At 48.5% G+C, this 14,600-nt stretch overlaps 1 protein-coding gene across 8 annotated transcripts in view; it reads right to left on the bottom strand.

Moving 5' to 3' along the window:
* The window catches only part of TXNRD2 (thioredoxin reductase 2), a 51,720-nt gene that overhangs the window by 30,662 nt on the left and 6,458 nt on the right, over positions 1-14,600 (bottom strand). For all 8 annotated transcript variants that reach the window (XM_047098276.1, XM_047098275.1, XM_047098281.1 and 5 more), the window contains exons 3-8: positions 9,291-9,347; positions 8,801-8,945; positions 8,113-8,187; positions 6,198-6,276; positions 5,578-5,640; positions 960-1,030 (exon numbers count right to left, since the gene is read on the bottom strand). In XM_047098276.1, coding sequence (XP_046954232.1) covers positions 960-1,030; positions 5,578-5,640; positions 6,198-6,276; positions 8,113-8,187; positions 8,801-8,945; positions 9,291-9,347 — 490 coding nt within the window. The remainder of the gene's footprint in view (positions 1-959; positions 1,031-5,577; positions 5,641-6,197; positions 6,277-8,112; positions 8,188-8,800; positions 8,946-9,290; positions 9,348-14,600) is intronic.

Raw genomic sequence — 14,600 nt, 5'->3', positions numbered from 1 at the left:
GATGCTCATGAGTCATGAAAAGATAAACTACATCACATCCATTCAAGGGAATCAAGCCCCGGCTGCGAACAGAGATGCCTCATGAAGAGTGAAACAGTAACAAGCAGAGCACACCCGTGCCTACACACATACACTTGCACACACACGCCCACTTACCCTCGCACTTTTCCTCGCTTTTCCACCCCGTATGTATGTATGTATGTATGTATGTATGTATGTATGTATGTATGTATATTCTCAAAACCAAGTCCCAAGGCCACCGAGCGCCTGCTGACGACCAAGCCTCTGCTGCCCTCTGGTGGCCTTTCCAGTCCCTGCAAGCATGAAGTCCCCCACCCCCCCAACTACTACCCCCAACGCCGCTCACAAGAGTTGTCTGGACCTGAAACGCCCCCCTAACAGCCTGCTCTGTGGGTACAGGAAGTGCATTTAGTGCATTATCACCTGCTCAGGAAGTGTAAAACCACTCACACACTTCAAGTCTTATTTCCACAATTGGGCTATGGTTTCTGAGAACTTTGGAGCCTTTGCTGGATTTCAGGGAAGCCCAAGGTGTAAACCAGAGGAAAGGGGATGTTTAATCAAGGCCCAAGGAGAGGTCAATGGCTTTCCCTAATGACCTGGCCTTACCTTCTCCTCCTTGAATATCCTTCCTCTGTGATGTCCTTAACGGGACCCACTGATACCCTGGGGCTCCAAGAACCCTATTTGAAAACCACTGCCCTAGACAGTTGGCTAATGCATTTTGTAATACTTGTGTCATCACTTCTAAGACAGTCACAGTATGCAGTATGTCAACAGCCCCACCAAGGGGCACAAGAACCATGTTCCCTTTCCTTCTTTCCAGTAGATAAGAAAGAATGCACTAGAGAGACAGGACTAACATATGGTTCTAAATGGCCCTGATGTTTGCAACTGTGAACAAGAGGATTTCCACTAAGGCCCATGCCAGGTCTTACGTTTTTCCAGGGGACTCCTTCAGCCAGAAGATGTCATCACTTGTAATTCCATATTCCAAGGCGCCTTCGATCTACCCAGAAAAAAAAGGATCAGTGTGAGAAGAGCATCACCTAGCCTGTTCCTAGAGACTTCCCCCAAAGAGGATGACCATTTTGTAGACGCAACTCAACCAGAACCACCCCGGCTCACACATGGGTGCACTTCCTTGCTCCACAGACTTTTCTTCAGGTTTAGCCTCTAGGGACAGGTGACCAGGCTATCTATATCTGACTCAGTGTGCCATCCACTACTGGGCAAAGCACCCCAGCACACCTTGGCTGTATGAGGTGGCTGGGGAGCTGGGGTATGGCTCTCCCTGCTCTCCAGGGCCTTCCCCTTGATCCAGACCCGGGCTGAGAGGAGGGCAGGTGAGGAGCAGAGTGAGTCAGGGCATGAAGGGACAGGCTGGCTCCAAAGGCACAAGGCTGAAGGCTGGATGCTATTGGGCACTCTTGAGGGAGCCTGGGAATTGTACAGACTCTCCTGAATCCCAGAGGAGCCCAAGAGGGACTGCCAAGCAGACTGGGGAGACACAAGGACCAGCGTCCTCTCAGCAGCCCATGAGAGTAAGAAGAGTAAGATGTGCTGGTGGAGAGGAAGCAGACTGCAAACAGTTTATGATTCCAATTGGCAATAAAAATAAAGTCAGGAATTTCTCGGGGTTGTGCAAAGAAAACTGAAAGGTCTGGAAATCAAAGGGCCTAAAACATAAGCAAGTCTTGGCAGGCACCCAGGGAGGGTGTGGTGGAGGTGGGTGATGGGAGGGTGGAGTGGCCACTGAGCTGACTTCCCCTGCACCGGACAGCTCCTGCTCTATCCTCCTCTGAGCGAATGGAGACATGGTGGCTGCCCAGCTGAGGTCCAGCATGGTGGGCCCAGGCCTGTTGCCTCTGCAGGGCACCCTGGCACATATGCAGGTTTGCCTGAGATGACTGCCCAGCTCCTGGGAGCTGACTGTGGCCTTCAGGGGCTTTAAGCAGAACTAATGTGGGCTTGGCTGATGGGTGTGGGGGTCACTAAGGGTCACCCACCTTTCCCGTCTGTTGTAGCTACCTTGTACAATAGCACCCTGCCACCCTACAGAGCCACATAATCTGCCCGAGGGCCACCTCTGTGCACAAGCCACCTGTCCCCTCTGGAGGCTGCTCTTGAGGGCCTGACAGCTGGAAGGGAGGCATGGTAGCCTCTGAGGACTGGAGGTGTACATTTCCCTCTGTGCCCCCTCTGTTCCCCATTTCCAGAGAAAGCATAGAACTAAAAGTAGAGGCTTAGGATTTAAGCATCTGAGGAGAAACAGAACCACTCCCTTGTTCCTCCTCCATCTGTGCTCTGTCCTAACTAGGAGGCAGAAGCAGCCTCCATGCCCGGGAAATCCACTGGCCTCATTAACTTCACCACAGCCCATGTGGAGGCTCAGGGCTTGTGCCACCTGGTTCCCAGGTTCCCCTGTGAGACCCATGTGGTTGTGACCTCAGCCAAACCGCTTCCTGCTTCCCATCCCCCTCTCCACTAGCTCCACCTTCCTTGTGGGGGTGAGGGCAGAGAAGCACCCTCAAGTAAGACGGGGCCAGGAGGGGATGCTGGCAAAAAATGGTGGACTGAGGACCTCCCAAAGTTCACCCCTCCATAAAAACAGCCAGAACTTGGGGCGCCTGGGTGGCTCAGTCGGTTAAGCGGCCGACTTCGGCTCAGGTCATGATCTCGCGGTCCGTGAGTTCGAGCCCCGCGTCGGGCTCTGTGCGGGCTCTGTGCTGACAGCTCAGAGCCTCGAGCCTGTTTCGGATTCTGTGTCTCCCTCCCTCTGACCCTCCCCCGCTCATGCTCTGTCTCTCTCTGTCTCAAAAATAAACGTTAAAAAAAAAATTAAAAAAAAAACAGCCAGAACTAAAAAAAAATAAATTAAAAAAAAAAAAGTAAAATTCAACTTTTTGAGAACCACTGAAATTAACCAAAGGCTTGTGGCAACATAGGGCACTTTAAAAAGAAATTTTTTTTTAACATTTATTTATTTTGAGACAATGCGAGAGACGGAGTGCAAGCAGCGGAGGGGCAGACAGAGGGAGACACAGAATCAGAAGCAGGCTCCAGGCTCTGAGCTATCAGCCCAGAGCCCAATGCGGGGCTCAAACTCACGAACCGTGAGATCATGACCTGATCTGAAGTCAGACGCTTAACCGACTGACCCACTCAGGCGCCCCAACACAGGGAACATTTAGTCAAGAAAAATGGCTGAGACTTGGTAAGAACAGTGAGTTTGGTGGAGCTTTAACTGACGCTAGCCCCATCTCTCAGCTCAGCAGCAACCTTGAGAAATGAAGAGTGACTTTATTTATTTTTTTTTTTAATTTTTTTTTTCAATGTTTATTTATTTTTGGGACAGAGAGAGACAGAGCATGAACAGGGGAGGGGCAGAGAGAGAGGGAGATACAGACTCGGAAGCAGGCTCCAGGCTCTGAGCCATCAGCCCAGAGCCTGACGCGGGGCTTGAACTCACGGACCGCGAGATCGCGACCTGGCTGAAGTCGGCCGCTTAACCGACTGCACCACCCAGGCGCCCCGAAGAGTGACTTTAAAAACGTACTGGAGAGCAGAACAGAGCCAGAGGCCTTCCAAAGCTCCTTCCCAGAGTCATTGTTGGACCTGGCTGGGGCTTCCCCAGAAGACCCCACTCAAGAGGCTTATCTTCCACCTCTCTTGACCTTGCCCAGGGTCGAAAGCTCTCTCTGAGGAGGATCTTCCCAGTGATGTAATGTCACAGCTGCCTGAGGTGATGGATAACAGCTGAAGCAAACAACATACTACCCAAAAGTTTAAAAGGAAAAGCCAAGGAATGAGACGTCCATTAGAGCTTTGAAAAGGTCCCACGTATTCCTGGGGACCTAGAAGGCCAGGTGTAGGCACTGGGCTGTGCACACACCAGGGAAAGGCCTGAGACAGCCTGAACTCTCACCTCTGGCTGGCCTTGAGGCCCAGCACAAGTAGGTAGTGAGGGCTAAGGCAGAGTTTCTGGTACCTGGCTAAATGTCAAAAGCATGCCCCCAAATGCCTACAAACCCCTCAGCAAAGACTGTGTGTTTTCTCCAGGTGTTTAAGGAAACCTCTGTCTAGTTACTAGCTGACCACTAAGCTAACTGAGCAGAGACGTTAGTGGCCTCCCATGACAAAGGATATAGATTTTACAAAATCAGTTCAGAAAACCACCTGACAAACAATAGCAATAAACAAAATCCTACAGTGGAGAGAGATTCTGACTTCCAGAGTTAACACATTATTTTATTTGAAATATTCATTTTTCAATAAAAAAATTACAAAATGTGAAGAAACAAGAAAGTATAGTATGACCTTTACATGTTATTGGTGGGGGGATGTAAAATGGTGTAGCTGCTTTGGAAAACAGTCTGGTGGTTCCTCAAAAAGTAAAAACTGACCATCGACTCCATTCCTAGGTATATAGCCAAGAGAAGTGAAAACTTAAGTCCACAGAAAAACTTGTACATAAATGTTCACAGCAGCATTATTCACAACTCAAAGTGGAAACAATTCAGATGTCCATCAGTGGACAAGTGGATAAACAAAATATGTCTACCCACACAATGGATCATTACTCAGGCATAAAGAGAAATGAAGTTTTAACACATGCTACAATGTGGAATCTTGGAAACATTCTGCTGAGTGCAGGAAGCAGGTCACAAAGGCCACATGTCTGATTCCATTTATGTGAAATGTCCAGAGTGGGCAAATCCATAGGGACAGAAAGCAGACTAGTGGTTGCCAGGGGTTGGGGAGGCAGGGAATGGGCAGTGACTGCTAATGGTACAAGGTTTCATTTTGGGGGTGAAAATGTTCTGGAATTAGGTAGTGGAGACTGACGGCTGCACAACTGTGAATATACTAAAACTCCCTGAATCGTACCCTTTAAAAGGGTGCATTTTATGGTGTATAAATTTTAGGTCAATTAAAAGCAAGATTTGGGGTAGGGGAAGGAAGAAAAGGCTAAAGTCCTGGATGTTCCAACATTTTGAGGCTGAAGAGAAAAGGAAGAATCAGCAAAGCAAGACAAAGAAGACCAGGTGCGGTGGTGTCTCAGAGCCACCGGAAGAGTGAAGTGACAGTTGTTCTTAGGATTCAGCAGTACTGGGTCCCTGCTGACCTGCTTCTGTAGAATGGACATGAGAAAGAATTAGAAACAGGGATGCCTGGGTGGCTTAGTCGGTTCAGTTGATTAAGCGTCTGACTCTTGGTTTCAGCTCAGGTCATGATCTCGCAGTTCACGGGTTCAAGCCCTCCATCAGGCTCTGCAATGGCAGCACGGAGGCTGCTTGGGATTCTCTCTCCCTCTCTCTCTCTGTCCCTCCTCTGCTCACGTGTGTGCACACCCTCTCTCCCTCTCAAAACAAATAAACTTTAAAACTGAAAAAAAAAAAAAGAAAGAAAGAAAAAGTGACCACAGTGAATATAGAAAAACTAATTTCTTTAAGAAAAGAAAGAATGGGGATGCTGCTGGTGTGGGAAGCATGAGCTGAGAGACCATGAACGTGCCCAGGGTGGCAGGGAAGGCTGTGTGCTGGGGACACTCACGTGGGTGGGGTACCTTGGCCGCCCTCCAGTAGCAATGACGATATGCTCCGCGGAAAGCAAAGTCTGAGAAGAAATCAAGGAAGTCGTGGTCACACAGATGTACTGTGGCACACAGATGCAGAGGGCTCGACTGCCCACAGGTACCCCTGGCAGAGACCCACACTTTCTAATTACAGTTGTTGCCCTGCAGTGTGGACCCTCCAGCCAGGAGCTCAGAGGTCTCTTGGAGCTGGGAGCCTGTCAAGAGTACTCAAGCCAGGAGGGGGTGCGACAGAAGAGGGCAGGGAGACATTGTAACTCCAAACACCCCCCCCACCCCCAGTTTACAGAGCACCCTGCAGGTGTCTCATCTCCTCCAATCCCCACAAAATTCTGCAAGGGTGTGACCACCCACCCTATCGCCCAGCACAGCAGGCAGCCTAGCACAACATGCATCTCAGTGGTCTGTTTCATTGTTTATGGAGAGTGACAACCAGCCTCAGAGAGATCTGCTGTCAATTCCAGCAGCACTTATTACTGCGAACATCACTGGGGTTGAATGAAGCTGGAGTTGGCACCCCAGGTCTTTGGAAGGGTCAGGACTGCCTGAGAGGAGTCACTCAGGAGAGCTGGGCACTCACCTCTTTCCCACCTTTAGTGACACCGCAAATCGTGTGCTCATTGACAAAGCTGGCCTTGATGTTAAAGTACTTGACTTTTCTGCAAAATAAAAATAAGATTGTCAAATATTTCCTCTGTAAATTAAGTGTCACTTACGGGATTAAACAGGGAGCAGATGGGTAAAAGCCTAGCTCGGACCCACAGCCCCCTGCCCACAGCTCAGGTGGGGCAGACAGCACTGGGAAGCATGAAGGGGGAGAAGGGTAGCTGTCGTCTCCCCAAGGGTCCCCTGGACCATAGATCCCTGGAACTGCTGGACAGAAGCCAGCATGGTTCTGAGAGCCCAAGTACAGCCCTGGTGTGTGTGATGACAGAAGTGGCTGAGCCTCCCTAGGGTCCATCCTTGTCACCTGGGCACTTTCCGGCAGGGAACAGAGGCCCCCATGTGCACCCAGTTATCCCCGCCATCCAAATGACCAACCTCCTGCTGACAAGGAAGGGTGCCCACTAGGAAGACATTACTCTTACACTCTTACATCCCTCTAGGGGATAGTGAGGCTGGAAAACAGGTCTGATGAGGACATAAGGGTGGTCAGGTGCATGGTGTGTAGAAATGATCCACATCTTCTAATAATGAAGGCCACCCTGTAGTGGTGGGTTCTTGGCACATTTGGGAAGGCTTTATCACCTCCTGGACTTTATGTCCTCCCCACAACCAAGCCCCATGCCTCCATATGCTGCCTGAGCTGTAGGAAGCAAGTCCTCACTCACCCCCACAGCTCAGCAATAGCCATAGGATACAGACAGAAGTTCTGCACCGGCTTCCATCTGTGGGCACCTCTAGAGCTGCCCTGGGGTCAGGCCTGTTTGGCACTTGCCTGGTTGCTGCCCAGGGCCAGCAGGATGGATGGCAGAGCCCTATGCTTCCAGCAAACCGCACTGGCGGATACTGAGCCCCACACAGAGGAAAAACAACAGGATACAGCTCAGCTCCCTGGTGGGGGGGATCACTGGGGACGCCCAGGGTGGGCAGGTGGGCCAGCTTCTCCAGCTCAGGTGTCCTGGGTTTCATGGGTACAAAATAGCTGCCTACTGTACAGGCCCAGAGGACTCCTTGGAGCCAAGCAAATAGAGTTCAGATGAGAGCCACCAGACCTCTGAGGGAACACTGTCCCCTCCATGACCTGCATGGGCACAGGGAAGAGCTACAGGGCCAGGAGCAAAGCCTAGCCAGAGTCAAGTGCAGTTTGGGGCACCTCTCCGTCTGGTAGTGGCTCCTCAGGGAGGATCCTTTGGTGGAAGAAATCTCGGCATCTTGGTTGGGGGACCCCAAAGGGCTGATGGGACTTTGTCCCAGGCTAGAATGATCATGTTAGACATATGCTTCAGCACGCAACAGCAGGTGCCTTCATGTACGCCTAGAAAGCCAGGAGGTGGGTGGTAAGGTGTGGGGTTCAGGGTGTGGGAGCCTTGGAGATGAGAGGTGAGTTGTGGACTTCACAGAGTGGGGCCTGGGCAACATGGGGCTCATGGGGCTCCTTCCACATAACAGTGGTCCACCCTGACAGGAGAAAGGTCACCTGCCTCGAGGAAGGTGCTGGCGTCTGGGATGGCCCTCTCTATGCTCCCACACTCTGGCCATTGTTCTCCCTAGCCCCAGCTCCGAGCATGCCTCCTCCTTGGTGCAGCCCTGGGCTCCAGCTATCCTGCCAACATGCCCCCCACTCCCTGCTACTCCAGGTTCTGCAGGTGCCAGCTTGCAGGGTGGCCTTCTGCTCACAGGGCACTCACCCCATCTGCTTCTCGTGTGTGCACCCCCACCCCATGGGCAGGGACTTCTCGTCTTATCACTGCTGAGCCTTTGAGGAGTTAAGTGCTTGACAAGGTATGAAATGACCCAGAGAGGGCCAGGAGGGCCTGAGGAGGCCTCAGTACCTATCCTGAAGCTGGACCCGGTGCCCCCAGTTCAGGGATTTCACATAATTCTGAACAGCTTCTGCCATTTTCCTCCTATTAACACACAACAAGAGATGTTAAAAACCACAATAGAAGCAATAACTATAGAGTCCCACAACAGACGATCAGATGCAAATAGTGGGTTAGCAGAAATACTAAGAAACAAAGTGATTCTAAAGGTGGGAAATGTGACATCTATCCCCATGGCCACTGTCTCTGTCCTGGGTTTGGAGCTGTGGGACTTTGGACTCAGGGAAAACAGGGGCTTTGGGCCACAGCCACCAGGACACAGCAGTGGCCCTGAGTCTAGGTCATCTGAGAACCACAGAGGGGCCTATGTGCAGCTCAGAGCAGACCAGGTGCCACCTGTGGAACCTGAATCAGTTTCTCACCCTGCACCAGTGGTCTTTGGGGCCAGATCAACCTTTGTGAGGGTGTCCTGTGCACCATAGGGCCTTTAGCAGCACCCCATAGGTGCAGCAGCCCCCCCCCACCAGTGATGATAACCAAAAATGTCTCTAGACTTTGCCAAATGTCAAGGGGTGGGGCACAGAGCTGTTCCCAGTGAGGGCCCCTCTCTGATAGCACGCTTCCGTGAGGGTTAATGGAGCAGTCAACCTCCCCCATGAGCAGCGGACAAGCACTGGGAGTGGGCAGGGCTCCTCACCAGTCATGCAGGACCGGCTGGGCCACATCCCAGCCGTAGTGGGGAGCGTCGCGGATCATACCCCCCAGCAGCGCTGCCTGGTGTATCAGCTTCTTGGGGATGCAGCCAACGTTCACACATGTGCCGCCTAGGCCCCACCTGGTGCCTGGCATGTTGGGAAGAGCATGTTTAGATTTGTATTCAGGGGACTAGAAGTCTCTCCTGTTCTACAGTTGTGTAGGATTCCTTGAAGTCATTGTTTGCAACTCAGACACGCTCCAGGTGAACACTGCCCTGTGAATTTACTCTCTACGATTATAGTCAGATTCATTTTTAAATAAGAACGAGGAACTTTACATTAATGGTGACTTACTGGAGAAACAGGACCTGTGCCAGAGATGCCAACTAGCAGTGGGTGACTGGCTCTAGGCTCAGCCACCCTCCGTGCATGAACCAGGCACCCTTCCTCCCTCTTCCCCAGGACACACGGCTCCCATCCAGGGCTACCTACCTCGGGGGGAAGGCTCCACATAGTCTACCACGGCCACCTTCATTCCCAGCTGAGCGGCTGGAAAGACAAAAAGAGCGAGCAGATGGGCAGCTGCTTCGGGGCTGGGGCTGGGGACCCTAGGGGCCCATGACCACCAGAAAACGGCAGGGAAAGACCAGGACCAGCAACTTCCCACCAGCTCCACACCCAGATCTCCCCACCTGTCAGCTGCCACACAGCTGTGCTGCCCATAAATGCGAACCCTCGGGCCTCTTCTTGACTGCAGCCTTCACACCACCCACCCTAGTGCCAGGACCCAGTGGGATGCCCACCCTTCCTCATATGCCCACCACAGCCCTCCCTTGTCTTCTGCCGCACCTGGCTCCAGGCCCAGACATTCAGCATGAGCCTGGTGCCCACCCAGAGCATACTTACACGCATCACAGGAGTATCCACCTCCTGGGAGAGGCCCCAGACTCGGAGCTTCCCCTGGCTCTCTCCCCAGACCTACCCAGTAGACTCATTCATCTCCTCTCTTCTCCACTGGACACCATGGGAGGCTTCTACCCAAGGTCTACCCTTGTAGCTATTTGCTACCTCATTCTCAGGGTGAGAAAATGGAAGGTCAAATGGCAGGTCCGGGATCAGCCAGGCCCCAAAGTGGGAGGGAGACCTGGGCTCCAACTGCACCTTCTGTCTGGAGTCTCCTGGCTTTCCCCACTGGCTGTGAGCAGATTCCTCCCAGGGCCACCAATCCTAGGTTCTGACCCTGTTACCAATTAGCCAGGGATAATTGAAGGGCTTCCCCTTGGCTTACTTGGGGAATTGCATCGCCAGCCTGGGCACTGGACTTGACTGAGGGCATGCCCGACTTAAACATCGTGACTCATGAGTGTTTCACATACTACAGAATGTACTCAATTCATGGCTATCAACCAAGATCAGAACAAAGTTTTAGAAGCCTTCATGTAAAAACCCATTTTGCTCAACTGATCAGTGATGCGATCGCAGTGCTTGTTTTAAAAACAAGGGGGACTCTTTGCCTGCTTCAGATTCTGTGTCTCCCTCTCTCTCTGCCCCTTCCCTTCTTGTGCTCTGTTTCTCTCTCAAAAATAACTAAACATTAAAAAAAAAATTAAAAACAAGGGGGACTCTTCAAACATGCCTACGTCTGTCTCCCCCATCCGACACAATGGAGCAACAGGGACCGGATGTACCCTCCCATCCAAGACAACCAAAACTCCAGACGGAATACATAAAATAAGGGTTTCAAGAAACCAAACATTACTCTCCCAAGAAGAGTGATTCTTGGAAGATAGGAAACAAATGAGGTGAGCCTCACAGTTGGAGAGTCTTCAGGATGCAGCACAGGCAGAGCCCACCAGATTCAATGGCTGAGGAGAGAGGCTGGGAGCCTGGGGAGACTGAGGCAGCCAGAGCTTCTGGGACAGAGAACCAGAGAGGAGAGAGCTGCACAGAACCCCAGACATCTGATCAGTGCATGTGTGTGAGGAATTTACCTGAGGCCAGGAAAGAATCATCCAGAAAGACCAGAGAAGACAGTGATCATGCAGGGCTGGGAATACTGCCTGTTCCCAGAAGGTAAACTGGACAAAACACATGATTCCTGGGGAGCTGTGAAAGTATTAAGGTCAGATCCCAGTCACTGGAAATGATTGGGCACAGCTCTGGACCTGCCTAATAAATTTAAAAAAAAATTTTTTTTTTAATTTTTTTAAATGTTTTATTTATTTGAGAGAGAGAGACTGAATGGGGGAAGGGCAGACAGAGAGGGAGACGCAGAATCCACAGCAGGCTCCAGGCTCTGAGCTGTCAGCACAGAGCCTGACACGGGGCTCGAACTCACAGACCATGAGATCATGACCTGAGCCTAAGTCAGAAGCTTAACCGACTGAGCCACCTAAAATTTTTTTAATGTTTATTTATTTATTTTTGAGAGAGAGAAAGAGCACAAGCAGGGGAAGGGTCAGAGAGAGAGGGAGACACAGAATCCAAAGCAGGCTCCAGGCTCAGCACTGTCAGCTCAGAGTCCGATGCGGGTCTTGAACTCACAAACTGCAAGATCATGACCTGAGCTGAAGTCGGACGCTTAACTGACTGAGCCACCCAGGTGTCCCTCGCCTAATAAATCTTAAGTGGAAGATGCAAAGGAATCAAACTCCAGAACATGCTCAAAACTGTATCTAGGAATCTAAAAATATCTAGAAGCCAGCAAGGGAAATTCAATAGAAAACCATCAGGCATGCAAAGGAGCAGGAAAATACAAGCTGTAAGAGAGAAAAGATCAGTTAATGGAAACCGACCAAAAACTGACACAGTTGTCAGAATTAGAAAAAAAGTAAAATGAGTATTGTAACTGTATTCCCCATGTTCAAAAAGTTAAGGAGCAACACGGAAGATATACAAAAGGACCCAGGTCGGATTTATAGAGATGAAGATTACAATAAAAGAGATAAAAAATATATTGAGTGGGATTAATGGTAGATTAGACTTTGCAGACTCTTTTATTAGTGAACTTGGAAACACAGGAATAGAAACTCTCCAAAGTGAAGAGAGCACCCAGGAGCTGAGGGGCAACTTTGAACAGCCTAATATATGTGTGATTAAAGTCTCCCATAGTGAAGGAGAGGAGGAAGAACAGGAAAATTACCTGGAGAAATAATGATTGAAAATTCTCACAACTTGATGAGAATTATAAATCCATGGACCCAAGAAGCTAAGTGAAGTCTAGCAGAAAAATAATTGAGAACTACACCAGGGCACACCCTCATTAAATTGCTCAAAACCAATGAAAAGAGAAAATCCTGAAAACCACCAGAGGAAAAAAGACACACAATGAAAGAACACAGAGATAAAGAGGCAGCAGATGACATCAGAAACAATACAAGTGGCTCAGTTGGTTGAGTGTCCCACTCTTGATTTGGCTCAGGTCATGATCCCAGGGTCATGGGATTGAGCACTGTGTCAGGCTGAGCATGGGGCCTGTTTGTGTTTGTGTCCTCTCTCTCTCTCTTTCTAATAACAAACAAAAAGAAATAATGCAAGTGAGAAGCCAGAAGGACAATGTCTCTAAAGTACTAAAAGAAAAAACAAACAAAAACTCTATCTTCCTTGAATTCTCCACCCAGAGAAAATACCTTTAAAAACTAAAGGCAAGATAAAGATGTCTTCAGATATACAAAAGCTTGAAGAATTAATTACTCTTAGAGCCACATCACAAGAAATGTTCACTGACATCCTTAGGGTAGAAGCAAAATGATGGCAGATGGAAACTCGGATCTGTACAAAGGAAAGAGTACACCAGAAATGGTGACTACACGGGCAGATCTGTAAGATTTTTTTCCTCATTAGTTTAATCTTTTTTGAAGGTAATGGTTTAAACAAAAAAATAGCAATGTGTTATGGGGCTTATAACATGTAAAAGTAAAACATATGACCACATAGGATAAAGGCTCGGAAGGGAGTAAGGGAAGCATGTTACCATACTAAGGTTTTCGTACTACATGTGAAGTGGGACAATATCACTTGCAGGCAGACTGTGACAAGTTCAAGGTGTCTACTACAAACCCCAAAGCAGCTACCTCGCACCCTATGTATACATGAACTCAAAATGGACCAAAGGCCTAAGTGTCAGAGCTGAAAATGTACAAGTCTTAGAGGAAAACACAGGCATACACCTTTGTGAGCTTGGGTAAGACCACTGTTTCTCAAATACCAAAAGCATAGCAACAAAATAAATAAGAAATAAACTGGACTTGCATCAAAATTAAAAATGTGCTGCAAGAAAGTGAAAAGATAATCCATGGAATGGAAAAAAGTATTGGCAAATCATATACCTGATAAGGGTCTAGTAACCATAATATATTTATGTATGAATATGTAACATAGGAGGCACCTGGGTGGCTCAGTAGGTTCAGCGTCTGACTTTGGCTCAGGTCATAATCTCACAGTTCATGGATTCAAGCCCCACGTAAGGCTCTGTGCTGACAACTCAGACCCCAGAGCCTGCTACGGATTCTGTGCCTCCCTCTCTCTCTGCTCCTCCCCTGCTCATACTCTGTCTCTCAAAAAATAAATAATAAACATTAAAAAAATTGTTTTAAGAATAAAATCTTTAAAAAAAAAAGTGGGCAAAACTTGTGAATAGACATTTACTCATAGATATGCAAATAGACAATAAACACATGAAAAGATGATCCATGTCATTAATCGTTAGGAAAACACAGACGAACCACAAGGAGGTACCATTTGAGCACCTACTTAGGAGACTATAATAAAAAAGATAACACATGCTAGAGAGGATGTGGAGAAATCTGAACCTTCCTGCATTGCTGGTGGGAATATAAAATGATACAGCCACTTTGGAAAATAGTCTGGCATTTCCTCAAAAGGTCAAACCACACAACTCCGCAATTCTACTCCTAGGTATCTACCCAAGAGACAGGAAAACAGATCCACACAAAAATATGCACACAAATGTTCCCAGTACCATTATTCACAAAAGCCAAAAAAGTAGAAACAACCCAAATGTCCAGCAATGGACAAGTGGATAATAAAATGTGATCTGTCCATGCAGTGGAATGGTATTTAGCCACTGAAAGGAATACGGCATTAGCATATGCTGTGTGGTGGATGAGTGCTGAAAACATTATGGTAAGTGGAAGATACAAAGACAAAAGACCACATATTTATATGAAATATCCAGAATAGGCAAATACACACAAACAGAAGGTGGATTAGTGGTTGCGTGGGGCTGAGGACTGGCTGCTAATGGATACAGAATAATTTTGGAGGGTGGTGAAAATTTCTATGATTGATATAGTGATAGTTGTAAAACTCTGTGAATATACTAAAAATTACTGAATTGTGCATTTTTGTGTTTTTTAAGTAGGCTTCCCACCCAACACAGAGTCCAAAGCAGGGCTTAAACTCATGACCCTGAGATCAAGGCCTGAGCTGAGATCAAGAGTCGGATGTTTAACTGACTGAGCCACCAAGGCGCCCCTGAATTATGCAATTTAAATGAATGAATAGTATGGTATATGACTTAATCTCAAAAAGCTGTTAGAAAACATATGAAACACTTCATGATAGATCTGATGAAAGATGTGGAGGCCTGTGCGTTGAAGACTACGAAAGACTGTGGCAATAAATGAAAAAATACCTAAAGAAGAGATATACTACATGACCTACCTGTTCTACTTTTAGGCATTTATCTCAGAGAATTGAAAACATGCATCCACACCAAGACACAAACCCAAATGTTCACAGCAGCACCATTCACAATAGCCCCAAACTGCAAATACCCCA

Source organism: Lynx rufus, unplaced genomic scaffold, assembly GCF_022079265.1.
Source record: "Lynx rufus isolate CCGP_SWC_20201006 ecotype Redwood Valley unplaced genomic scaffold, mLynRuf1.p SCAF_45, whole genome shotgun sequence".
NCBI classification, from domain to species: Eukaryota; Metazoa; Chordata; class Mammalia; order Carnivora; family Felidae; genus Lynx; species Lynx rufus.
The sequence above is the reverse complement of the archived record's forward strand: the minus strand, read 5'-3'. Positions and strand labels throughout refer to the sequence as shown.